General features: G+C 36.7%; 1 protein-coding gene across 1 annotated transcript in view; it reads right to left on the bottom strand.

Moving 5' to 3' along the window:
• Window positions 1-27,748, bottom strand: part of LOC140171249 (dual 3',5'-cyclic-AMP and -GMP phosphodiesterase 11-like) — a 201,160-nt gene that overhangs the window by 16,516 nt on the left and 156,896 nt on the right. Inside the window, 14 exon segments of the mRNA XM_072194477.1 lie at window positions 3,714-3,797; window positions 4,371-4,445; window positions 5,672-5,813; window positions 6,941-7,041; window positions 8,037-8,124; window positions 10,298-10,407; window positions 11,266-11,373; window positions 11,827-11,973; window positions 12,313-12,363; window positions 15,942-16,034; window positions 17,074-17,217; window positions 21,567-21,614; window positions 23,259-23,319; window positions 26,234-26,304. Of these exon segments, the coding sequence (XP_072050578.1) occupies window positions 3,714-3,797; window positions 4,371-4,445; window positions 5,672-5,813; window positions 6,941-7,041; window positions 8,037-8,124; window positions 10,298-10,407; window positions 11,266-11,373; window positions 11,827-11,973; window positions 12,313-12,363; window positions 15,942-16,034; window positions 17,074-17,217; window positions 21,567-21,614; window positions 23,259-23,319; window positions 26,234-26,304 (1,323 nt within the window).

The raw sequence follows: 27,748 nt of genomic DNA, 5'->3' as shown, positions 1-27,748 counted from the left end.
GGGTGTCTGCCTGTTGACTCTTTCATCAAAAAACACTAGGAGGCATATGATATGCTTGTAGGCAAAATTCTATCTATGGTATATTCAGAAGCAACCACCTACAGGGTGTCCCAATAAAAGAGGCCCCTCATTGCGCCCTCTTTTTAGCCTATTTCTGAAAAGTTGATCAAATATATTTTGGTATGTAAAGAAACCTTTAATTATTATCTTTAATAAACCAAAACAATTATTTCAATCGGCTCTCAACTTTTGAAGATATGCCCTTTCAAAGACAAGTACCCGTTTTTCACTCTGTCCACGGATAGCAAAAATAGTGGTTGGGATGGGTCATGCTGTGGAGTGGCCTGCAAGATCACCAGACCTCACACCACTTGATTTCTTCATTTGTGGCAAAATCCAAGATCTTTGCAAACGTATTGCTGCTATATTCATAAGTATCCGGCGCACAAGGTTGGTACGCAATGCAATTGATGCAATGAGGACTAGGGCTGAAACCTGTATTCGTCAAGGAGGCAACCAGGTAGTGGGCAGAGTTTATGTTGTCAATAAAAAGAAAGCAAGACACAATAAAGTAAGAAACATAATAAAACAAAAAGGCATAAAATAACCGAGAAAAACATAAGTAATTGCAAGTATAGCAAAGAAGTCCCATCCCACACCAATTTACGCCCAAATTAATGATACTTAACAAAATCCATAACCCATTAGCCCACCGGTAAAGCCCATTCCCTAAAATGAAGTTTTTATTTTATAAAGTTATCATCGAGGAATGTTTTATATTCATGTATGGTATATGCACTTTTCAATCTTTGAAGTAGCCACACCTCCTCCGTGGACAGAGTGAAAAACGGATACATTTCTTTAAAAGGGCATATCTTCAAAGGTTATGAGCCGATTGAAATAATTGTTTCGGTTTATTAAAGCTAACGGTTAAAGGCTTCTTGACATACCAACATATACTTGATCAACTTTTCTAAAATAGGAGAAAAAGAGGGCGCAATGAGGGGCCTCTTTTTTTTGGGACACCCTGTAGTTGTCACTCTGTACACCAGCATAATCATCAATAGACCCTATCAAATAAACCAACCGGAATGGTGTAACAATTGAAATGGCAGCTATGTCGGTGCAACAGGCTTTGAGTATTTCTGAAAGACAATTTCATCCATGTTGGTGGACAGTGTTTTGATGATGTACTATTCCATGGTGCCTATACATGCATGCTATTATTGAAATATTTTGCATACACTCTTACCGTAACCACCCGGGTATAAGCCCACCCCCCTAGATGGGCGATTTCACTCAAAAAATGGGGGTGGGCTTATACCCGGGGAGGGGCTAGTATATGAAAATATTTTCAAATTTGTATAAAATTTATGCCTGATTTTTTTTTAATTACAAAAAGGTGATAATAAAGTTATCAAGTCAAGCAAAACATGCACAGTGTCATTGTATCAGCAGTCATACACAGACCACAACCAACCCCCCCCACCACCACCACCACGCCAGTATCCAAAGATAAAACCCGGCTCAAGTTTGTGCTATGCATGTCCCAGACAACTTTTTCCCAGACCTGAGAAAGCCCCTGTAGACAGACCACGAGGCCGTGTAAAATGCCCAGGGTTTAGCCAAGGCCAAGTAAAATAAAAACATGTTTCACATCCAGGTTTTTGAAAAAAAGGAGGAAGAGGGGCCTTTTAATTTTTATTGCAAAATCGGTGTAAATACCCATAATTAGAGGTGTTTTAGCGTATACAATAATGCGTGGAAAAAGGAGGCCTCTTTTTATTTGTTGTTCTGAGAGATATATCCCCTCTAACTATCACAAAACCTTATAAAAGTGTTTCTTGTACATTTGTATATTTGCAAGGCTGTTGAAAGCATCTGTACTTCATAGACATATTTTTGTTAAAGTTATAACTGAATTTCAAAAAATAAAAATAAAATTTAAGAAACCTCAAAAAAGGAAGCGGGAGGGGACGTGAAACATGTTTATTTTTTTATTTGGCCTTATGTCCACATGCAGCCCAAGAGCCTTATGCAGCCCAGCCAATCAACACTCACATTTTAGTGAGTGCAGCATAGTGATTGACAAGAAGCACATGTGTAAACAGATATTCACGTGCTCATACCAAGCAGCCCGGCTATTCAGCCAATCAATACTGGGAGGGTCACTGGGCGGAGCATAGAAGCATGAAGCTGTAAAACAGGTCCGGAAAATCAGTAGCCAATTAGAGCATAGGTCATTGATATGCAAAACATTTGATTGAACCAGGGAAGTGACATTGGAGCAATAACAAAACATTGCCAATTGATAAAAGCAAATACAGGTGCATGACCTTTCATGGTCTTGTTTTGGCATGTTACGATATTTTATTATGAAATGCATGAATGGGGGTAATTATTGTTAAAACCAGAGAAGATGTAATCTTCTCTGGTTAAAACAAATTCAATTGGGATGCTATTAGAGCAGGGAAGTGCCACTACCCTAATTTATAGAGTAAACAAACACACGGACAGGCTGTTTCTTGTTTTCTTGCTAACATTCTTTTTCAGTAAAAAAGGATATTTAAAAGAAAATAGACCTGCTACCGTCTTAAATTTTTTGGTGTACTTTTTGCTTTTTTGGGTCAAACAAAAAATGGAAAAATGACTAAAATTAAAAAAATTTATCAGACGGTACAGGACAACCTTGCAATGCTATCAATTTATTGTGATGCAATCGAGCGCAATTTATCAAACATGTTCTTGTTGGTGTTTTGTTTTTGAACTGATTATCTTTTGAAAAAAATTTATGGTAATGAAGCATAACATGAGCCAAGTGGGCGAGGCTTAAAGAATGTTATAAACTGTCCAAAGACGTGTCTACTGGGCGGGGCTTAAGGGCATACCTGGAGCATCGTGCGTGTTGTCTAGCAAGCTGAAACCAGTTTGGGTGATGGGAAATACCCTAGCTGCTCACATATCATTATCAGAATCAAACTGCGTTCGCTGTAGCTCACTGTTGTTTATAAATTTAAGCATAAATTGGCTCAAATAAATCCTCAAAATAAAGAGGAAAAGCAAACTCAAAATGAAATTATTCAACAAGATTTGTACAAGAGATGTCATATTTATTCATTCACCATTGATTTGATGGTAGTATTTGGTCAAAATTAGTACTGGGCTTATACTCGAGTGCACCCTAGTTTCTCAAATATTTCAAAAATAGGGGTGGGCTTATAACCGAGAGTGGGCTTATACCCGGGTGGTTACGGTAATAGATAGTGAGAACCAATCAGAACAAATGTTTGAAAAATGCGAACCATGCATTGATCATGCGCAGTGCTTTCGGATGCATTCATTTTGCTTGCGGGTTGATGCATTTATATTTGTTTGTATTTTCCAACATTTTTAGTGACAATTTTGTTATAAAAATAATATTATTAAGTTGAGTTGAGTTGCAAGTGACTCAATGTCTGGGATGTGGATGACTGTTGACTGATGAGTTAGTGCAAATAGGCCCTCATCTGTAATAGCGTCATCACTTTTAAGCTAGGAGATTTTCACTTTGAAATGGGAAATTTAGGCTTTTTGCAAGTATTTTTTTTTGCTAAACACTGGTAAAATTGACCATTCAGAAATGGTTTGTTTAGTGAAGATGGACCATGTGCAAACCGTCTGAACTAAGACTACTTAGGATTCAAACCCAGAACCTCCGGTTGACAAGTACTTACCTGGTAAATAGGAAGGCATATTGCATCAATAAACCCTACTTGCATTTTAGGAAGGAGATAATGCTTCTCTCGGTTCATCATGTCCTGTAAAGAGATAGATATCAAATAAAGGCTTGAATCTCAGGTGGCACTATGGGATGCATAAGGCCTGGGGCACAAATGACCATACAAATATATTCCAATGTATGAGAAGCAAATTTATTTAGTGGAGAGCAATTCATAAAGTCCACCTTCACCAGTTCAAATTGTTTGGTCAAAATCAGTTAATTAAAGACTCTCCTTGATCATTAGGACCCTCCTGTTATAAACTGAAACATCACTGCAGCACACTCACAGCGCTGTAAGCGCCAGCCTGAGTCCTGGGATGGAAACAAGATGTGGCAGTTCAATATAATATAATAAATCTATATTCACTGAAAATGGGATGCTGTTAGGGAGGACATATAAATGAATGATATTTTTACAACCAACATATTCCTACAAAAACAAATTGTGTTCTAAATGGGTTAACATAAGGCCATATGTATGTGTGTGCTCTTGGATCCCCTAAGATGGTGGGAGTAATGTTCCTCATAACCCCCCCCCCCTTGTCAAAAGGCTTGCACACCCATACCATAATTAAAATAAGTAGCCCGCCATGCAATTATGTCAACTTACTTCAGGTACTTTGTTGAACTTCTGCCTTTCCAAGTCCCCTTGGTCAAAGAACTCTCCAAATATCAACTCAGCAATCTGTGAATAATTTATATATGATAAAATGTAAGAAAAGAATATTCCTAATTAATTAATTCTGACTTAACGCTTTAACCCTATGGGCACTAATGGCTGAATTATTGGCTTCTAAGAACTATTCTGATTGGTTACAAAGAGGGCTGTATCATGTATTGAACCAATCAGAGATATGGTAAGAATAGCCAGTAGGACTGAAGGGGATTATGTTAAGCTTCAAATTGCTCAGAGATGTAAAAGCTCTATCTGGATTGGTTATTCAGCTGATTATATAATGTAAATTATATAATTCAACCAATCAGGGGCACGTTAAGGTAGTGGTGCACATGCGAATAACACTAGAGTCTGAAGTTTACCGTTTTCTAAAATCCATTTTCCGTGTTGTATAATTTTATACAATTTGTAAATCCATGTTTTATGAATAAATCTTAAAATGTATAAACAATGATTATGAATGATATTAATGTCACAATAAAGTGGTCAATATCGCGATCAATATGCTCTGATTGGAATATTCTCACGATAATAGGCCGACTGTTACGATGTTTGGATGGACAGGGGGTTCATGCTTTGGTAATATATCTTTATTTCGGTACTAGTAAACAGTATTTTTTATCATAAAAATTGCCACACACAACTGAAGATTGTTTTCAACATTTATTTCTCTTATCTTTTTTCCAATTTTTATCATGTGATACAAAAATGTAATTTTCCGTGTTGTACTTCAGATTCCGTGATTTTTTTCCGTTTTCCGTAAAACGGAAAACTTCGGACTCTAGTTAACACCCACTTCTCAATAACTTATTTACTTCATACAAGGACAATGATTGTACACCTTGTCTATCACTGCTTTAAGGTTAGCAACTATTTCAAACTGTTGTGATTAGTAGTTCACATCGATCATCTTGCTAATGGTAGTGAGCTTTGGAAAAAATTGCATTGATCATTTCATAGCATGTGTGAAATATCACAGATATACTTTTGTAGGTCTTGTGGTTTGTGAGTTATGTTGTAAAGAGGGCTGGAACAAAAACACTTTTGTAAAACGTATATAACTCATTACCAACAATAAATCAAGCAAGTTTTCAAAGTGTATGATTTGTAGAACGAACTTTTGCAAAACATCAAAGTGTTATTTTTCAATAATATATTGATTTAGAGATTGAAAATCAATATTTTGGCTGCTTCGACCTACAATACCACATCTACCCTTAAGCATTGATACCTACCTCTTTCTGGACGTCCCAAGGTTTAGAGATAGCAGATACATCACACGCTGTCATCATCATGGCTCTTAGCAACTCTCTTTGATCCTCATCATCCCAGTCTGGTCTACCTTCTGTTACCAGATGGAAGAACTCACCACGTTGCCTGCAAATCACCAGCAACATGGAGAAATTAACAAAAATGTCACATGGTTCTAAGCGCAGTGTAGAAGAATTAATCTACAGTATGCCACAATATTTTAGTTGTAATTCATTTTTTCTTGATTTTAAAGGGGCGTGGTCAGATTTTTTCACATTGTATTTTGTACCTCACATTAAGGTCTGTACCAAGATAATCTGATTCACAAGTTTTGAGATAAATTAGTTAGTTTATTCTTTCTTTATTTAGGCCAACAACTTCAGTGACCAGCACTGCTTTCCAAACAGGCCCTCAGCAGGCCCTCAGAAGAATTGCACTAAGGGCTTTGATATTAGAAGCAAAACCATGTTTCACAATGGCCCTGCATAGCAAAATAATCCGGGGTACACTATTTTGCCATCCATGAGCGACACACAAACATAGCCGAGTTGGTACTCTTTGGTTCTACCTCAATGGGGGAAACCCTGAAAAGAAATATCAACTAATACATGTTACTACATCTTTTACCAAACTGGCTCCCAAATTGGTAATCATTGTCAGCTACTGTGCCTACATAAGACGGCAGGTATTTCTGAGAACTACAAGGAACTTTTTTTCACATTTTTAAAACTACATATAGACAGCATGGAACTCATCCTACAGTATATAGAAAAAACATAACAGAAAAAATCATCCCAGGAGGATGCAAATTAGAAGGGTTATGGTCCACTCATACTCCACTGTATCTGTGTTGCGTTACCGATATATAGATAAGTCCTGGCCGTAATGCACTCAACGCAATGCAACTCAACGCATTGCAACTCCTGTCAAAACAAATTTAACTTATCGCGATACTGCAGTATTTTAGGAAGAGACTGCAATGTGGGTAACACACTTCACTGCAACGCAGATGCAGTGAAGCATGCACGAGTGGAGAATAGTTTTGTCTATCTTTTTGTGTTAACCTACACAGACAATTTGGTATATCTTTCAACAAGATTAGCACATTTTCACACTTCTACCCTGTATGATCTTCCATGATCTCTTGGGGTCAATCTTAAAATAAACTTTGCACCTTGTACTTTATCACAAAGTGCTCAATGATTACGAGTTTGGAAGCAGGGCAGCTGCACTAATACTGAAATTGTACTTACTTGAAGTATACAGCCAGATCTGTTGCTAGGATACAGTGTTCTAGCAGCTTGATGGCTTGTGTGTACTCTTCAGGTGACATATTTGCAAAGATTTCATTACCCTTAAAAGAAAACATAAGAAACCATTTCAATTGCATAATCAAAGAAAATGATGGTGGGATCACCCCAACCATCCATTGTGGAATATGAAAATTCAGACAAGCTATTAAGTCCAACCTCTCTTATCCGGACATGATGGGTCCAAGCATTGGCCAGATAAGTGAAAAATCTGGATAAGTGAATTTAGTGTTATTCTCCATTGAATGCCTGAAGTGCTTCTAAAGTGCCTGAAGTGCAGAAATCCTTCTTTTAAGAAGATCATGTGCGGACCATGGTAAGCTTACTTTCACATGATAGCATGGAAATTGCTGATTTCAGTTAGGGGGCATTTATTTAACAATTAAAAGTGTTAACAGAATAAATTGATAATGCTTTTATGATTGTGAATATAAGGCCGAGTAAAAAAAACCACATGTTTCTCGTCCGCGCCCTCCTCATTTTTTGAAGATTTTTCAAATTTCTTTTTATTTTGTAAACTTTCAGTTATAACTTGTAGAAAAAGATGTTTCAGAAGTTGAAACTTATTTTACGGCTTTTCAAATGCATAATACATCATTTAAGAAGAGTTTTGTGATCACTAGAGGGGTCTACCTCTCAAAACAATTAAATAAAAAGGGCCTCCTCCTTTTTCTCAGATATCAATCTGTATGTCGAATACCCGAAATATGGTGCCAAATACAGGTATTTAGCATCGTTTTCCAATAAAAAATAAAAAATAAAAAGCCCCTCATTCTCATAATTTTTAAAAACCCGGACGAGAAACATGTTTTTATTTTTACTTGGCCTAATAAGGGTATGACCCTGGGTTATTTTCTGATAAAAAAAGTCAAACCAGGGTGAGGTTACCCTGGACAATGTTACTCAGAGTAGAAGATCATAATGTGCCATATATCCTCAAAAGGGAGGAGGGGTGCTTATTAGAGCACATATAGTATTTCCATTCCTGTGCATACATATACCATTAATCTTAAGAACAAAGAAACCTTACATCGCCTACCTTGCTATTTAAAATCATAATGCATTGATCAAAGTGGTGGTGTTCCATAGTTGAGGTGGAGTACAACTGAGCCAAAGGAGATTCGCTCCTGAAATTTACACAAAATGAATTTCAAGAGTTTATATTTCAAGTTGTTTAACTATGCACAATCCCCCAAGACTTAAACACGCATGGTGACGAATACGAATAAGTTTATGAAGAATATTTCACTCCGTTTTGAAGATGGGAATGATCCCTTAATGGGTCTTAAAATTGAAGAACTTGAGAGCAACATAATCCCTTAATAGGTTTGAAAAATGAAATACATCAAGTGAATTGATAATCAACTTAGAAATAATTTCATTATCCTGACAAGTGAGCTGTAGGGTACGGCAGAGACATTAATTGATGCTGCAATCTGAGCAGGGTTGCCAAAATATTTCAGCCCAAATCGCGGGTCAAATAATTGAAAAGTCGCCTAATTTTTCTCTTTACCATTGGTTTCTATGGGGCAGGAAACTATCGGAAGTCGCGGTAGCCAATGTTGAAGAGTCGCCCAAAGTTTTTTTTTTTTACCATTGGTTTCTATGGGACAGGAAATTGTCCAAAGTCGTGGGGAAAATCTTCAAAAGTCGCCCGATTGGGCTACCAAATCGCAGGTTTGGCAACCCTGCATCTGAGTGCTGTTCTCCAATTTAAGAGAATCGATATGTAACAATATATTTCTTAAAATATATGAAGTTTTCATCTCTAAGCAGAAGTCATGATGGGATCAAGCAAAATTAGCTATGCCAGTTGAAATACATGCACCCCTGTTGGACACAGACCTTATCTCCCACACAGGGGATGTGGATTTCAAATGGAATCACCTATTTAGGTAACCCCATTTGAAATTCACACTCCCTGTGTTGAAGATAAGGTCATGTCTTCCGCAGGGGGTGTATGGATTTCAACTGGAATTGCCCAATGTATCATTTATCATGCATCAAGTGTCACATTTCAACTTAGCATTGTACCCCAAATTACTATGCTAAAATATGCTGAAATGCCATCCAAATTAGAATTAGTATTCCTGAGATTATTATTTTAAAGTTGCCCAAAACAATAAAATACAAAATGATTGGGACACAACCCATCACGTAACAAATTATTTAAAGAGGCCTGGTCCGATTATGTATGTTATGTTTTCTATCTTAAATTGAGGGCTACCATTAAAACATTACGTTTCCAAATATTGAGTTGCATTGCTGCAGCGGTTTTGATATGGGAAGTAGAAACTTGTATAACAATGCCCATAAGATAGTACATACACTTCCAGTGTGGTAACCACAAATCACTACGTTTTTGTTGAAACCATTTGAACGAAACATATCTTGGGCATTAAATTTCACTGGGGTAATGAGAAAAATAGTGAGCTTTCTTCTGATACCAAGATCCCAGTTTTGAAGAATAAAAATGGGGCTGAGGCTGTTGATTGGGTCACAGACCTGTAACAATGTTCCTTCCATTATTTCACTTGATGAGTCATTCCAATGGTGTATTCCATTTAAAATACACACTGTGGCAGATTTTGAAAAATCTTGCATAGGGTAAGTATGAATTTTAAATGGAATGAACACATTAGGCAGCTCTGTTTGCATTTGTAAACTCTGATAAAATAAAATGCTCCTGATATTCACTTTTAAAGCATACTTTTTTGCAATCTGTGTTATGCATTTATTCCTACAATACATGCTAATAAATGCGCAAACTTGTATAATACAATTTCTTTCTATGATTCTAATAATCAGTTGTTGAAGAATGCTATTTTGGTTCACTATTCTGGTCCCATTGAGTGACAATCCAATATTTTGGATTTCTTGCAGCATTGTCTAATTTCTTAATTTTTTTCTCTTGATTTCCATATACTTTGAAAAATTGTGGTTGTTCTCATGAGCTTGAAAAACTCAACATATTAGGCTAAATAAAAAACAAGTTTGTCTCAGCAGCAAAATGGAAAAAGGCAATGCAGTCTGCACTTTTTTAAAAACTATGCGCTGCCCGCTAGCTCCTTCAGATATTTTATTGTGTTTTTGGGGCCACTTTTTTTTCCATGGCTAAATATTCTTATATTCTTTGTGAATGTAAAACAAGTCGGGGAAAGAATCATCAAAACAAATCAGGAAAAAAAATCATCAAAATATGGGAAAAAATTTAATGCGCTATAAAATGTTAAGTTTAAAAGCTACACACACAATCACCTGAGATAAACCTGTTTATTTTGCCTTACTTGTGCTACTTACATCATTTGGTAGGTATTATTGGTCCCTCTGTGGTCAAGATCATGTGATAGACACCCAACCAGTAGTGCTACACACTCCAAATCAGAGAGTACATTCCTCATCCCTCCCCGCTGAAACAAATCACATTAAAATATTACAAATCATTGAATTAGTTTTTTAAACCATATACCATAAAAACTTGATAGTTAGCACATGTGCTTGCTATCGAGCGCTTTTAAAACATGCAAACAATGAAGTGCCACAAGACAACTCTCAAATTTGATATTAATCCGCAATGTTATAAGGCCGCCGATTACGAGCTGATCAAAACTATAGAAACAAGTACTTTTATGATTATTTGATATCTGAACAAAGATGCATCGGCAAGTTTCCATATGGCAAAATAAATTGTAAAAGAACAAAAAAAAAGTATACAGCGACTATGATCGCCACTAGTTCTGATTATTTTTGTTTTCTCAATTCATTAGATGCCATATTGGGCTATTCCAATTGAAATCCATACACCTATATGGATGATATGACCATAATCACCCACACATGGAGTGTGAATTTCAAATGGGCTTATCTGAACGGGTGACTACATTTGAAATCTACACTCCCTGTGTGGAAGATTAAGAACATGTCTTCCCAGGCCCGTCACGCAGAATTTCATTGGGGGTGCTGATTTTGAAAAAGTGGACTTTTTTGCAAGGGGGGGGGGCGAGTTTGTGAAAAGTGGACTTTCTTCTCAAAATTTGTCCAAAAAACCTTTAAAAAATTGATTATTTTTGCTTGCTACGCTCGCAAATTCTGAAATTTTGGGACTTTTTGTATACTTTTCCAAATTGGGGAGGAGCAAATCACATATTAAACCAATGGGAACTACTCTCTTTCTTATAGAGCACCTGATTGATTAATTACATGATATAATCATTTGAGCAACCAATCAAAATAGTTCTTAGAGGCTGATAATTCAGCTGGCTTCTTACCCTGATAATTGCATACATAGTTTGTGCTACGTTGAAGGCATGTCGCCAGTTGTGATAGGTCACATTGCGGTAATTTTTCCGTACACTAAGCAACCATCGACACATTGTCTGCAAAGTAAAGATACATTGAAGTTAGTCAAACAATTCCACCATTCTGTATTATCAAATGCTGAATACAAAATAGCTTTAAAATATTAGCTGCAACAAACAAACAACTTGTGCAAGTAAACCACATCAGACTAGACAAAACAAAGCTAAGATTTTGATCATTATCTCGTACATTTTCACACACAAAATGCAATAAAAGTCTTCAACTCACTGATCACACAAAATATTGTTGACAGACAAAATTAATCTTAACAATGTTACTTGTTATTTGTGGTTTCCTATAACCCAACTTCAAAACTGATTCGATATCGGTTGATGAAACAAAGATCTATGACATCTGCAATGAAGTTACTGGTGTTGGTCTTTCATCAATTATAATATCGTTGATGCAAAAATTAGTCATAACATTGTTGATTGGATTTGAACCTGCGACTCTTGATTTCCTCTACCTACCTCATAATTGATTCGATATCGGTTGACGAGGTCCAGATCTATGAACATCCGCAATGCAGCTACTAGCGTTTGGTCATCATCCAGTGTAAAATCACTGAAGTAGAATTCATGTAGGTGGATTTCAGTACTGGTAGGTACTGGTAATTTCTGTCGAAAAATAAACAAAAGAGACCATTATTGAACATGGAATAGGTTATTCAGACCAGATGGATAAACAATACAATAAACAAGCAAATTCTACCCAATCTGATTGAACAGATACCAATTATTGAATATAATTGTCTTGTTTTTATCACACTGGATTGACTTCTGACCTGCTTTGATATGACATCAAGACATCTTTGCAATTTTCTGAAACTTCTTCCACTCTCCCTTCCTCCCAGCTCTCTCCCAGCTCTATCTCTTACTCTTCCTTCTTCCCTCTAGCCTCTACTGGAGGCGCATTGTATTGTGAATATCCCATATTGTTTGGTATGTTTACCATACCTTTATTCTGACAGCATCTTCTTGTGGAGCAGTTGCATGGTAGGATAATGTCTGGGGATGACAAAACATGAAATTAAACATCAATATATGGGTTGGTATACAAATATTAACTGTCTATGAGTGTGACAGTAGAAATCTAATCACAAGGTGAAAGACCACCTGTTCATACATACTCGCTATATAACGGCGCGCGTGATTGGTCGAGAGCCGGGCATAAACAGCGTTTATGCCCGGTGGCCCGATGTGTGATCTTGGGGTAAAAGAAAACGAAGGAAATTCATCGTTTTTTATGATGTTCCTTGTTATCTTTTGTCATTATTTTGACGAAATAAGAATCACAAAATGTTCTGGTATGTATGAACGGGGTTCATTCATATATTTTCATGACTAAACGGTTGTTTATGCCCGAGGGGCCGCTTGGTTTAGTCATGAAAATATATGAATGAACCCCTAATTTCTTTTCACAAACTGGTAGCAAAATGGGATAACTCATCTCTCATCTCTACCATCACCAGAATTAAAAACACCTAATATTTTGTAAAATACTATAGTCACCTTGTAAGCAAATCAAATTTATTTATGAAAAGAAAGGATCCACTTTTTTGGAATTCCATATCCCACAAAAAATCCTGGCTGTACAGGCTTGACAAGTATTGTCCATCAAAATATTGTCACCCTCATAAAAAAATATTATTGCCCAAGTCATTTTTTGCAGTTTGAAAAAAAAGGCAAAAAACTGACTTAGGCGATTTGGTTATGAGGCCATAATGAGGGTGATGTAATGATGGTGATTGGTGAGGTCTTAGTGGTGTTGAAATTAAAATAGGCCTATGTGCATAATATTTACATATTCAATGATAATGATAAAGACAACATCACTGATATAGTGGTACAAGCCCTAGAATAACTGTCTAAGTCATTGCAATAAGGTATTATGAGGGCGCTCTCTATTACAATAATCACTAAGTCATTTTGTTACAAGGTGGCAATTATTATAAAGATGGAGTTAAGCAAAAAAACCTCAAAACCTCAAAAAAATAACTTAGGCAATTAGGTTATGAGGGTGATGATATCTATCTAGTTAAAAGAATATTTGAAAAAAGATGTCACAAACAAATCATAATCTGGCAGCTTCTTTCCTTTATGAAAGAATGAAATAGTGCAATAGCCAACTAACTCCAAACAGCAGCAGCTGATTACGACTGGCTATTTTTATTGCTCATAAAAATGTTAGCACAAACTTGTCCGTCATTAAGCTATGCAATAAACATATTAGACTGTGAAGGCAGGGTTGCCAAACCCACGATTTGGTAGCCCAATTGGGCGACTTTTGAAGATTTTCCCATGACTTATGACAATTTCCTGTCCCATAGAAACCAATGGTTAAGAAAAAATTGGGCGACTTTTCAACATTCGCTCCCGCGACTTCCGATAGTTTCCTGCCCCATAGAAACCAATGGTAAAGAGAAAAATTTTTTGGCAACCCTGAAATATACATGACAAGGTGAAAGATGGATTTCACAAGCCCGAATACTTATTCACCTATTATATTTCACCTATTACACATATTTAAGACTATTTCATATTTGAGTTCAACCGTGGCTAATATTCATTTTATCATAATTTACATATATAACAGTGCAAATCGCACTAAACAGCCATCTCTTCCCTGTATGAAAGCAACACACATACTGAGTCTGACCACAGCATTTAGGCTCGTTACATACTGCGCGGCATAAGCATCATTTGGGATGGTAAATACCATCAAACGACCGTAAAAATATCAAATGGTTATTAACAATGAACCGTCTAGAATTTATGTATGAGTGATAATAATATACAAATATTAACTGTCTACAAGTGAGAAGGTTGAAATATCATCCAAAGTTTAGATTCTCACATTTCACCAAGTGAATGCTATACTCACATTTCAGACAGTCAATTTTATTTTATTTCACTCATATGCAAATTCTATTCTTTTCAAATTTTCTAATGTGTGATATTGTAACTGATATTAGAAATAATATACCCATATCTACATAGACCCGGTCCACACGAGTGTGTTTTTCACGTCAATTACAATTGTGTCATAATCATATTATGATATTAGTACCATGTGTCCGCTCAATGTCGTCGGCATACTACAATCGTGTCATCATTCGTGAATGATGAAAATTTCCATCATTGGGCCGGTTTCTAGCATGATCGTGTCGTAATTGCAGATGAAAATTACCTGTGTGTACGCATTTTGTCGTTTGTATTTATGTTAATTCAATGGGCTTCATAATTACTGTATCGTGAATTTATTACGACACGATGACGAGGTGCTGACCGTGTGGGACGCTCTCATCATTCATGTATCATAATCGTGTCATAATCGGGTAATAACGACACGATGACAAAAATATACTAGTGTGGACTGAGTCATAGTCAAGTCCAAGAGGTAACACACATGTAAGTCACATGAAGAATCAGTCTCTTGATTTGAGACACATACCATGTCAGGCTAAGCTGCTGGTCATAGCATTGGTTGGGATGCAGGTAACTTTTTTTTTGGCCATTAGCCAGTCGGGCAGGTAACTCATAAAAGTTATCAGCCCAACTGACATGTTGCCAGCCCGACATTTGCCAGAGTACTATTAAAAGAGCACAATTGACACGAAAAATATAACTTACTCTGACACATCCCAGAGCTAGCTTGGGTGGCTCAGCTCAGGGTTGCGATATTAGCAGTTTATCATCCTCAATTTCTTACCCACCAGGCAGGCGAGTACTTTTGAAAATTTACCTGCTGGACAGCAAAGTCACCTGGCCCTAGTGTTCGGGCGGTTAAAGTACATCCCTGTTGGGATGATAACATCTATCAACCGCTCGATACTATTTTGATATAAAATTGGATCGATTGAGCCCATATTTATCATTGGTCGAGCACGAGTTTAAAAATATTGGACGAGACAGAGTCAAGTCCAATATCTTAAACCTCATAGCAAGACCAATAAATATTGGGGGTAAAGCATCCAATTTTATCATTACCGTTACCACTCGGGTATAAGCCCACCCCCCTAGATGGTAGATTTCACTTCAAAAATGGAGGTGGGCTTATAACCGGGGAGGGGCTAGTACTTGAATTTAACTTCAAAGAATAATCATCTCTGTTTGTATATGCCTGATGTACCAGTAATTTCCATCATCTGTGTCAATGTTTTGTAATTTTAAGTATGGAATGTTAATTATTAACTGATATTCTTTTATATTTGTTCTTAAATGTGAGAGAAAAGCATTGATTTGATTTTTAAGAACTTTGTCAAAATTACCACTGGGCTTATACCCGAGTGCACCCTTGTTCCCAGAATGTTTTGACAAATAGGGGGTGGGCTTATAGCCGAAGGTGGGCTTATACCCGTGTGGTTACGGTATTACGTCTTGGACTCAATACTTTCACACTTGGGTAACCAATAAAAATAGGGCTTTTTCTCAAGCAATTTGAAGCTTAATCCCTTCAGTCCTCCTGACTATTCTTACCATATCTCTGATTGGCTCCATACATGGTATATCTCTCTTTGTAACCAATCAAAATGAATCTTAAAGGCTGCTGGTAGTGCCCATGGGGGTTACCTGTTGAAACTTACCTCTAATGCCACCCTCTGCTTGGCCACTGATTTACACACTTGCTCATACATGTGGGTATTGTGGATTCCAATTCCACAAAATATTGCAAATGCCTGCGGAGAATACAATAACACAAAAAACATTATGTTGAGAGAAGAAAAACATTTTTCTATGATTTTTCAAAGAGTGTGCTACATATACGGTCCACAACTTATAAGTTCCCCTAATACTTTTTAGAATAAGTCAAAAAATATATTACGAAATGTAAAAATGTAAAAAGATATGTATAGCCCTATTTGTTTTACACATGTGGACCAATTTATAGCGTCACACGTCATTGCGTTCAGTCACAATGGTTAATTGTGTAAGAAAAGAGGTCGATTTAAAAGTTGCACCCAAGTCCATAGCAATCAGGTTTTCTTTATCAAACACATGAATAGACCTGGCCTACTGTATTGTTTGAGAGCTGACTCCTATGGACTCAGATGCAACTTTTAACACTGTTTAAAACAGTCTCTTTTTTTACATAATGAACCATTGTGACATAATTCGGTCCATGTGTAAAACAAATAAGGCTACCCATACCTTTTTTAACGATTGCATTTTCGTCAAATATTTTTTCGATTTATTTTAAAAAGTATTTAGGGGGGAACTTATAAGTTGTGGACCCTATACATAGTAACTAGAAAAGAGTATACAAATATGCATGGACGAAATTGCTACGCACTTACCGCATATTTTTACGGTCTATCGCGAAGGCACGCAACGCTCTATCGCGTATACAAGACACACAATGCTGGCGTGATTGTTAGACACAGCACGATCGAATAATCAGCCCTTATGAATATGCGAGACCTCTCAGTATACAATGAACAGGGACTTTGGTTGTATGCGGTTTGTTATCTCTTTCGTCCATGATCCTATGCAATAAACTAAAAAGGACATTCTCAAGCTAGCGGGACACAAAAATGCCTCCCAAGAAATTGCATTATGGGATTGCTCCACTTTAATTGTAGACGGGTGTCCTTTAATCGAAGACGGGTGTCCCATCATGCCTAGCAACAAATCTTGATGAAACTGTTCTATCATATACATTAACCTCAACAAATAGCATTATGGGATAGCCATATTTCAGTTACATCTTTCCCTTACCTCAAACATGTCTTCATCATTCTTGTTGAAAGGTGTCCCATCATGCTTGTTCACAAGAAGACTGACCCCAACGATTGCCCCGCTGGCGTCCTTGATGGGCATGCATAGCATTTGTTTGGTCTTGTAGTCTGTATCAACATCAACCTGATAGAGCAAAAAATTAAAAAAGGCAGCAAAATTATTGTGAGGACTTCTTATTTTGTGAAATTATGTTAAGCTTATACCTACCACAAATGCAAATCTCTGGACTACAAACATATCATTCGGATTTTTTAGTACAGAACCTTTCTTGAATTTGTGATGCTAAAATTATCGCCAAGTAAATCTTCGCTCATCTACGCAAGAAAATGTCCTTGAGCACAGAAAAAAACACACATGTGGAAGATTAAGGTCATGTCTTCCAAAGGGGGTGTATGGATTACAACTGGACTAGTTCAATGTGGTTAATTCCGACAATACATACACATTATGTAAAGCCTTCTTTCTATCAGTTTCCTTCATCCCAATTTTGTTGTGAAAGCAAGGGACAAGATGCAACACCGGGATACAACACAGCAAGTTGCACAAAATATAGTAAATTCTAGTGTTAGATTTAAAAGGGCATTTCATGATCCACAGCCTATTCCTCCACTTTTCTCAAAAAAGTTGAAATTTTTATACCACTGGAAACCTCTGGCTACATGTTTATGTACCAAAATTTCTTGCAGATTAATTCGTTTAGCAAAGATATTTTTTTTATATTGTTAAATTTGAATTTCGTTCTGGTATACCAGAACGAAATTACAACAGTGGCCTATGGAGCAGTGTAATACACATAATCATGCATAACTCGCAAAACATAAAATCGAAATCAACTGAAATTTTGGGAATAAGCTTTTTTCATGGATATCTACTGAACAATGTCATAAAAAGAGGATGCTAGGATCACGAAATCCTCCTTTAAGGTAGCTGTGTACTCTCAGATACGCATGTAGTAAAAGTGCCATAACTTTGTAATTATTCACGTAAGACATGTAAAAGTATACATTTTTATAAAGGCAAGACATCAATGAATCTCAATATAAGTACAGTTTTGGTGTAAAAACAACAATTATGAAGAAAATCACAAAAAAGTGAATTTTTGGCAATTTTTGTTCGGTACATCATAGCAAAAAAACACTCTTTCTAAAAATTTTCGTTTTGCTTTTTTCTTAATCTTGAGGCTCCATTCCAAAAACGTTTTTTTTTAGTGTTTTGATATTGGCCTTATTTTTGGAGATATTGACCATATAAGGCATCAAAATGAACTTTTTAAAATTCACAACCGCCTATTTGCACAAAATGATGCCTAAAATTGGAAATAGACCAAAATGTAAAAAAATGAGAAAACCGTTTCTTAAGTCAATCATGCTTTTTATGATGAGCATAATTGTCTCAAGACATCAGGAAAACACAACACCAAAGCATTGATTAGACTCCGCATTGCCCTCACGATCATGAGGACCATTTATTAAGCTATTTATGACCATTCAACAATTTATATTCATATACATAAATATAATTGAGATACATAATGATAGATTTCATAGCACTTTCATAGCAATTAAGACCTGACATAATATAAATAGAAATAACCATACTGAATTAGTTATCTTCCAATAAATATTATTAATAACACAATACAAGAATTATTGGAAAAATGTGTACAACAAGCCAACCATACAGGCTGGACATGCAAGAATTGACTTCTGTATCACATTTAACCAAATTTCATCTTAAGCAAATACAGATACCTCTTTGGATCAAACAGAGGATTGAATTGGAAATCAATATTTATAACGCCATTATTAAATAAACAGAAATCTCCAAAAGAAGAAACAATGCCAACTCTATCAATGAATTAAACCTTTAAATCCCTATATAAACTGGTAATTATTGAAAAGTGAGCCAAAATTTACTATAAAATAATATTAATAAATGAAATAATCCACTGACAAAAAACAATCAAGCCAAAAAGATACTTCAAATAAGCATAAATTACTCTACATAAAGCGTAGTAGAAAGTGGAGACAATCTACTGACGAGATTCCTCAGGATTTGAAGAAACTCCAGACAACGCAGCATAGTAGAAAGTGGAGACAATCTACTGACGAGATTCCTCAGGATTTGAAGAAACTCCAGACAAAGCAGCATAGTAGAAAGTGGAGACAATCTACTGACGAGATTCTTCAGGATTTGAAGAAACTCCATACAAAGCATTTATTAAGCCAGCACAAAGCATAGTAGAAAGTGGAGACAATCTACAGACGAGATTCTTCAGGATTTGAAGAACTCCATACAAAGCATTCATTAAGCCAGCACAAAGCATAGTAGAAAGTGGAGACAATCTACAGACGAGATTCTTCAGGATTTGAAGAACTCCATACAAAGCATTCATTAAGCCAGCACAAAGCGTAGTAGAAAGTGGAGACAATCTACAGACGAGATTCTTCAGGATTTGAAGAACTCCATACAAAGCATTCATTAAGCCAGCACAAAGCGTAGTAGAAAGTGGAGACAATCTACAGACGAGATTCTTCAGGATTTGAAGAACTCCATACAAACCATTCATTAAGCCAGCACAAAGCGTAGTAGAAAGTGGAGACAATCTACAGACGAGATTCTTCAGGATTTGAAGAACTCCATACAAACCATTCATTAAGCCAGCACAAAGCGTAGTAGAAAGTGGAGACAATCTACAGACGAGATTCTTCAGGATTTGAAGAACTCCATACAAAGCATTCATTAAGCCCGCACAAAGCGTAGTAGAAAGTGGAGACAATCTACAGACGAGATTCTTCAGGATTTGAAGAACTCCATACAAAGCATTCATTAAGCCAGCACAAAGCGTAGTAGAAAGTGGAGACAATCTACAGACGAGATTCCTCAGGATTTGAAGAAACTCCAGACAAAGCAGCGTAGTAGAAAGTGGAGACAATCTACTGACGAGATTCCTCAGGATTTGAAGAAACTCCAGACAAAGCAGCATAGTAGAAAGTGGAGACAATCTACTGACGAGATTCCTCAGGATTTGAAGAAACTCCAAACAACGCAGCGTAGTAGAAAGTGGAGACAATCTACTGACGAGATTCCTCAGGATTTGAAGAAACTCCAGACAAAGCAGCATAGTAGAAAGTGGAGACAATCTACTGACGAGATTCCTCAGGATTTGAAGAAACTCCAGACAACGCAGCGTAGTAGAAAGTGGAGACAATCTACTGACGAGATTCTTCAGGATTTGAAGAAACTCCAGACAAAGCGGAGAGTAGCATAATTTGACATACTTTCATTGAAGCATCTTTGACAAATGAGATAACTGATTTACCCTTCCAGCTACTGGGAGGGTGGGTGGGATTTTTGGTCCAGCATGATCGGAGGAGCAAATGCAAGTGGCTTACTAAGAAAGGTATGAACACAACAAAGGAAATGGAATTAAAGCAGATACCTGATTGGCTGCACCCCACTAAAGTGCCATCTGAATGGCCAGGAATCTGGGATTGTTGCTATAACAACACAACAACTCCTACAACATTCCAATACCATGACCCAAATCAATAGCATAAGTTTCAAGAGCACTTGATATGGCTCAAGTGGAACTGATAGGATAATTGTCCAGACTTGGCTGCACATGAATGCCCAAGTTTCCCTGATGCTGAGACAATCTGGTTTTTAAAAGATTTTCAACTTTGAAAAACGTCATTGCTTACCTCTAGATGCTGTATTTATTGAGTTATCGTGTACCTAAATCGTCATTTTACCGAGAAAATGAACATTGAAATAAAGGCCGTTGAAGTTTGAAGTGGTCACATTTTGCACTTTGATCGAAGCTTACAGGAGAATGCGGCAGTTCTTGTTTTTCTACCTTACATTACGTGAACATCGGGTAAATCCACAGCCCCTTGAGAAGTTTGGGCGAAATCTAATTCGTATCTTGATGTTTAAATCGGGGGAAAGAACTTGAAAAAAATCACATTTTATCAGCTAAAACGGAGCCATTTGACCACTAGGTTTTTGTGAAATCAGTGCTTCCGTGGTGTTTCCATAAGATGCGCCGCGCATGCAGATAAGCGTCGCAAAGCGTAAGCGTATCTGTGCGTTACCAAATTGCGCGATACATTTAACGCGATGCGTTATTTCCAAGTGTACCCTGCTGGTACAACAAAGATTTTCTTTCCTTTAAATTTCAAACACGAGTGGAATAGTGAAATAAAATCCTTAAAATATTGCAGTTGGAGTTTATAAATCTGGATTTTCATTCCTTGTATTTATAAAAAACATAACAAAGTACAAACATATCAAAAAAACTCAATTTCGCGAAAGAAACAATGTCTAGAGTACACAGCCGCGTTAAGTTAAAACAAATTGTAGGTTTCTCATGCACTGTTAACCTGGCTTAAAATCTTTCCAAACTCATTTTCATGATTCAAGATGGAATAGTTTCTTTAAACCCAGATGAAAGATGACCTATGACCTACCTGTGGATCAAACCTTGGATCCTTGTATGCATCGGAGATGTTTAGTGTCTGTGTGAAAAAGAAAACAAGCAAAACATTTATAATGGAATCGCCATTTCATGGTTGTACTCAAATGTATATGTGACACAATCTGATCTATTCAGACAAAAGTTGGAAATTATGAAAATTGAATTATTTGCCATTATTAACTTGCTCAGTACCTAAGCTTATTGATATCTAAATCTTTTAGTCCCTAGCATACTTGGTTGTAAAGTTATGACCATTTTATGTGCCATTATTTTCCTCGGCCTACTAGTATATCTCAATTTCATTATTGCCAACTTCGGTCTGATTGGATCAGATCGTGTCACATATGGGCCCTGTCATACTGGGCTATTCCAGTTGAGATTCACACACCCCCTATGGAAGAAACAATCTAAAAATCTTTCACACAGGGGGTGTAGATTTCAAATGGAGTCACCCATTCCGTAACCCCATTTGAAATTCACACTCCTGTGTGGACGATTAAGGTCATGCCTCAGGCAGTGTCTGGATTTCAAATGGAATAGACCATTGACAAAATATATAGTTTGGCTGCCTTTTGTTTGCTTTTTTGTCTGAAAACATCGAGTGGGATTATTCAAAACAATTGTACAGGGATATGCCATACAGACTTTCGCATTCTGACTTTCTCTATACCTACTGTTTGCTGTTTTTGCAACCCTTCAGTATACTAATTTTTCACAAAAAGCACCCCAAACGCACAAATACGAGAAATTGGGCACTTTCGGAGCACTTTTGCCCAAATGCGCCCAATTGGGCGCATTGGTCTCCTTTGAAAACCCACCCATCGATAATTCGATATACCCAAATCGCTGAAAAGGTACCCCAAAACTGTGGTACATCCCCAACTCCCCGTATACCTTCAACCAGGAAGAACCCTCCCCCCACCAGAAAACATGTAATATAAAGATACAATTAATTACTATAATCATAAACATAAAAGGCAAAATGAATACTAGGCTGAGTTGACTTTGATGATGGATAATTGACATGATGAATTAATTCCATTGGACATAAGCACCTGTAGTGACATACTGCTAATCATAAATAGATTGATTAACACACCTATTATTGTAAACAACACCTGCATCTATGCGCAGGAAAAACCTGCTTTGTAAATTGTCACTGTTACTTATTTGGCAAAATGGAGAACAGTACAAAATGTCAAATTTGAATGTATTTTCATTTTGCAGGGCACATCAAACACACTTAACTAATAAAAAATAAACATCTTTGAACATTTAGACAGTTTTGTGTCCCATGTTAGCAAACAGGGAACAGTACACAATGTTCAATTTGAAAGTATTTAAAACCATTCTATATCATCAGCGGTGTTGGTTGACTGACTGATGATTCTCCAGTGTTTCTAGATGTTTACAATGTCCTTTTTGTCCTTTGCCATAAAATTTGAATTATATCGCGAATTTCCAAAAATCAAAATTATTTGATATCAGAAGGACATTCCTCATATTCAGAATGCAATTTGATGTGTCTGATGTGCTCTCATGTCCCACTAAAAATACTGTTCAAACGTTGCTATCTAATTCCGTAGGAAAAAACTTTTTCTCCAAAACACATTTTTACTACTTCACCAATGAAAAAAGGGGGGAAAAGATGAGAACCCTAGATGATGTATCCATAGTAACTTACCTCCCCTGTGGTAGCCACATAGCCTGTGATACCAATATGGATTGGATACCTGCAATCCGAACTGAAAATAACAACACAAACATGAGAAGTACATTATATGCGAGATGAATGCATGCCGCTAATAGCACAGGTGTAACACTACCCACTGCTAAGTAATCAAGTATGTTAATTGCTTTATAATACTGTGCAGTCAATTATAGATAGCTTGCAATGAAATAGTGGCCTGTGTAGAAAGTTTACTGTACACAACAATATTCCTACAGTGTGTCACCATACAAATACTGAGCGGGTAAATCTATGGTACCACTAACAGCACAGGTGTTATAACACCCACTGCTAAGTAACCAAGTATGTTAATTGCTATATAATACTATGCAGTAAATCATAGGAAGTATATGAAATACTGGCCTTACACAGCAAGGCTCCAATTGTAACAGTAAACCACACTACTACACAAGGGTACATCTATGGTACTGCTAGTAATAGAACAGGTGTTAACATTAGCTACTTCTAAATGATCAAGTATGTTAATTGCCTGACATAACTGTGCTGTTCAATTGCTTGTGACAGAATAGCAGCCAATTTAGACAATTTACACAGCAAGGTTCTGTCTCAGTATGAGGTCACTTAGCAGCTGAGAGGGTACATCTATGGTACCATTAGTGTGTAGTTGTAACTCAACCCACTACTAATCGAGTGTGTTAATTACTTTTACACCACATGAAGGTTTTGACACAATAACACTGTGGTAAATGGTTCATCAGCATTGCCACACAGCTACAATCCTCTTATTTTCTGTGGTAAACTACAGTCACTGAAGGTCTTTGGAACAGTGTGAGTGTTTTTATGATTTACCTACTTCTATGGGTCATAGTAGTAGGATAGACATATCTAGATGTTACAAGTTATGATTTATTTTTAAATCAAACATTTACAGAAAATTTAGCATTTCAAACTTGTTCAAGGAGTCTGTTCTAGAGATATTCTGAAGATATTCTACCTCATGTTTACTCTAACACATTTTTCTATTCCTCCCTTATTTCCCTCAAATTTGTACATTTATAATTTTGTGATCTCCCTTTTTATTGAAAAAAAATGAGGCCCTCCTTTCTTTTTTCCTGAAAATAAAGGTAAATCATCCCACCTGCATAATAACTGAGAGCCATGATTCCCTATAAGCATGACCCTTTCTGACCTAATTCCGATTCTTCTTTTTATTTAAAATGAGCTATTCAAGTTTAAATCCATACATCCCCTATGAATGACATGACCTTAATCTCCCACACAGGAAGTGAGAATTTCAAGTGGGGTTACCTAAATGGTTGACTCCATTTGAAATCTCCACCCCCTTCATGGGAAATGAAGGTAATGGCTTCCATACAAGGGGTAAGGAATTCAACTGGAATAGCCCAACCTGTGCACATTTCTAATGATTTACTTACCAAACATACCCATTTGTGCAACACATCCCTGTGCACCTTTGTATATTATATAGTAACCCCAGGCCATTTGTGTACTTTTTCAGATTCCTCGAGTGTAACACTACCCCAGGAACTCAATCCGCCACTGAGTAATCAAGTATGTTAATTGTGTTATAATTCTGTCTGGTTAATTAATTATAGATCGTATGTCTGGAATAGCGACCTTATTTTCCTATTTTGAATGTTTAAGTTACAGGGATGGACTCTTGTGTATAATCAAGTTTACGAATACCCTTGGTGTACCTACAAAGATCATGCGTCTGCTATAGTGGCCTTATTTTCCTATTATGAATGTTAAATTTACAGGGTTTGACTCTTTATTTCCAAGGATACCAACAGTATGTACATAATAGTCAAAGAAACTGGCCATCCCGAGTTATGTACTCATGTATTGTTTTTACTTGAAGTAACAGCCAGGGATGTGTAGATTCAAAATCCACCGGGTGCAATTTACTACCCTTGGGCAAATTGAGTTATTGAGGTCAAAGGTCACACCGAGATTAAATTTTTAAATGCGTTCTATTGGCACTCGGCAGAATATGAAACTACATGAACTCCACTAAAACTTGAATTAAAAACAATTGCATAAGTATGTACCTTGTTGCCAATGGTCTGTGTTCCTTGATACCATTTTCACCGTGATGTGGCAGTATGTCAGTGCACATTTCATTAGGCGCAGCTTCAAATCGCTAGCATTCACTCAAAGCGCTAGCATACACACGTACACGTGTACACGCATAGATGCGCAAGCAAAACAGCTGCTTCAATTCGTTGACATCACTGCCACAACAGGGTGAAAAATAGTATATAAAGAGATGTGTAGGGAATATCATAATTTTTCCATTCAGAACAGGGAAGGAATACTATGCATTCGCAAGGCTACGAACAGTGTACCAACAATATCAGGACTTACTCCTTACATGAAAATTCGGTTTAAGCACAGATATTGGAACAATATCAGAGGTTTAAGAAAGGGTTTTTTTATTTTCCAACTTTTGCCCAAACATTTTTTTGAGCAAATGTGCAATTGTTTTCCAAAATTGGTGTAATTTTGAAGGTCACTTTTTCGTCAAATTTTGGTTTAAAGTTGGGTCATTTGTCGGGAGTTCCAGCCACATATCCACACCTAAACCAAACTAGCAGTGGCGTAGCATCATAAGCCCCCCCCAATCGATCTGAAATTTTAAAAACCCCATAGGAAAATGGCGAAAAACGGCTTGTGCCCCCCAATCAGACCCGGTGCCCCCCCAATCGGATGACCCATGCTATGCCACTGCAAACTAGAGAACCCCCTTCTGGGCTTTTACCACAATAATTATGTTTGTACATTAACAGAATAGTCTTTGAAATAAGTTGGGTACAAAACCTGTGCAACTTTCAAGTCAAATTTTCTGTATTTTCAAATAGAGGTCATTCAACCATGACATTGGAAGATGCCATTTTGGGTCCTAGGATATCTACATTCTTCCTTTTAATTCCTTGGCTTAGACTTACCTGCTTCCATTATGTGACCCTTTATTTTCTATGTCAGCTGATTCAAGCTCAAAAACTTGTGAGAAAATACTCTGTACAGCAGAAAATGGAGTAAAAGAGAGTATCATTATTAGTTGCTCATTATAAATACTATTCATCCTTGTCCAGTAATACACACAGCAAACTGTAACCCGATTAAGCAAAATAATGACAGTGTCGATAATATTCTTTTTGACTTTTGAGCTTGGTTATCATTCAAACCCTATATTGTCATTGGGCATGAAAAACCTTGAATGTGTCATTGGCCCCTAAACATGTTTAAAGCAAAACCTCCTATGTAACCTCTTAGCAGTTTTGTTTTAAACATGTTCAGGGGCCACAAGTACATGTACATAGGAGGTTTTTTTCTGCCCAACAAACAATGATTTTCTTTACTTTTTAAATACCCAATATTTTCAATATACCTTGGTATTCTTATGTCACATTTTGAAGGTATTTATATTAAATTAAAGCTGATTAAAAGGTCTAACAAGATGCTAACATCTGAAAATTGACTTTTATGATACCATCCTCATTTTGCTTTATCAAGAGTGGATTTCACCAACATTAACCCATCTTAAGTCCAACATATATAACCTATGGACATATCTGATGGCTTTGAACTTACGATGACTTAAAGGACTTACGATATGTTGTACATGTAGGTGAACTCCACACCAGGTCACATAAATACAAACCAAATAGGAAAGCAAAAATGGGCTATTCCAATTGAAATCCATACTCCCTATAGAAGACATGATCATAATCTTCCACACAGGGAGTGTAGATTTTAAATGTAGTTACTTGAATGGGTGACTCACATTTGAAATCTACACTCTTACAAGTATGAGAGATTGAGGTCATGTCTTCCATAAGTAAGCCTATAGAATTCAATTGAAATAGCCTGTGAAACTTCAACATCTTTGATACACGACAAATCATAAGTGCAGTGATCACTTCAATCAATGTTGAACAGCAACTTTATGTTACAGGGACAAACTCCTCAAATCATTATCAAGGCTACCAAAAGTGTACCCATGAAGTACCTACAATGTACACCAGATATTAAGCTAGACATAATTCTGGTACTAGACAACTTTTCTTATCGTATATACCATCATTTTCACCAATAACAAAAATATTTCATGATTCCAAGGATTCAATTCGCACATCCTTTTCCAGTTTCAAATCTGGCACACCTTAACATTATGAATACCTTGAATGCTGGTGACTGGACCATGATGGTTGACAATGTGATGCACCTCAACATGAACTCATTTATAATTCTCTCCTCCTCCATTCCTCCCATTTCTCTCACTGACTATCTACCCCTATCCCTACAGCCTTCTCTCATTTTTTTTGTCAACAGATACGTAATGTTCTCACTCTTTCTCTTTCCAATATATCTTCCCACTTTTCTGCTATCCCCTCCCCTCCCCCCAAAATGGTGCAGCTAGGTTAGATTAATACACCAACATTGAAGTTTTACCCATTTAA

This window comes from Amphiura filiformis, chromosome 15, assembly GCF_039555335.1.
Source record: "Amphiura filiformis chromosome 15, Afil_fr2py, whole genome shotgun sequence".
Classification (NCBI taxonomy): Eukaryota; Metazoa; Echinodermata; class Ophiuroidea; order Amphilepidida; family Amphiuridae; genus Amphiura; species Amphiura filiformis.
The sequence above is the reverse complement of the archived record's forward strand: the minus strand, read 5'-3'. Positions and strand labels throughout refer to the sequence as shown.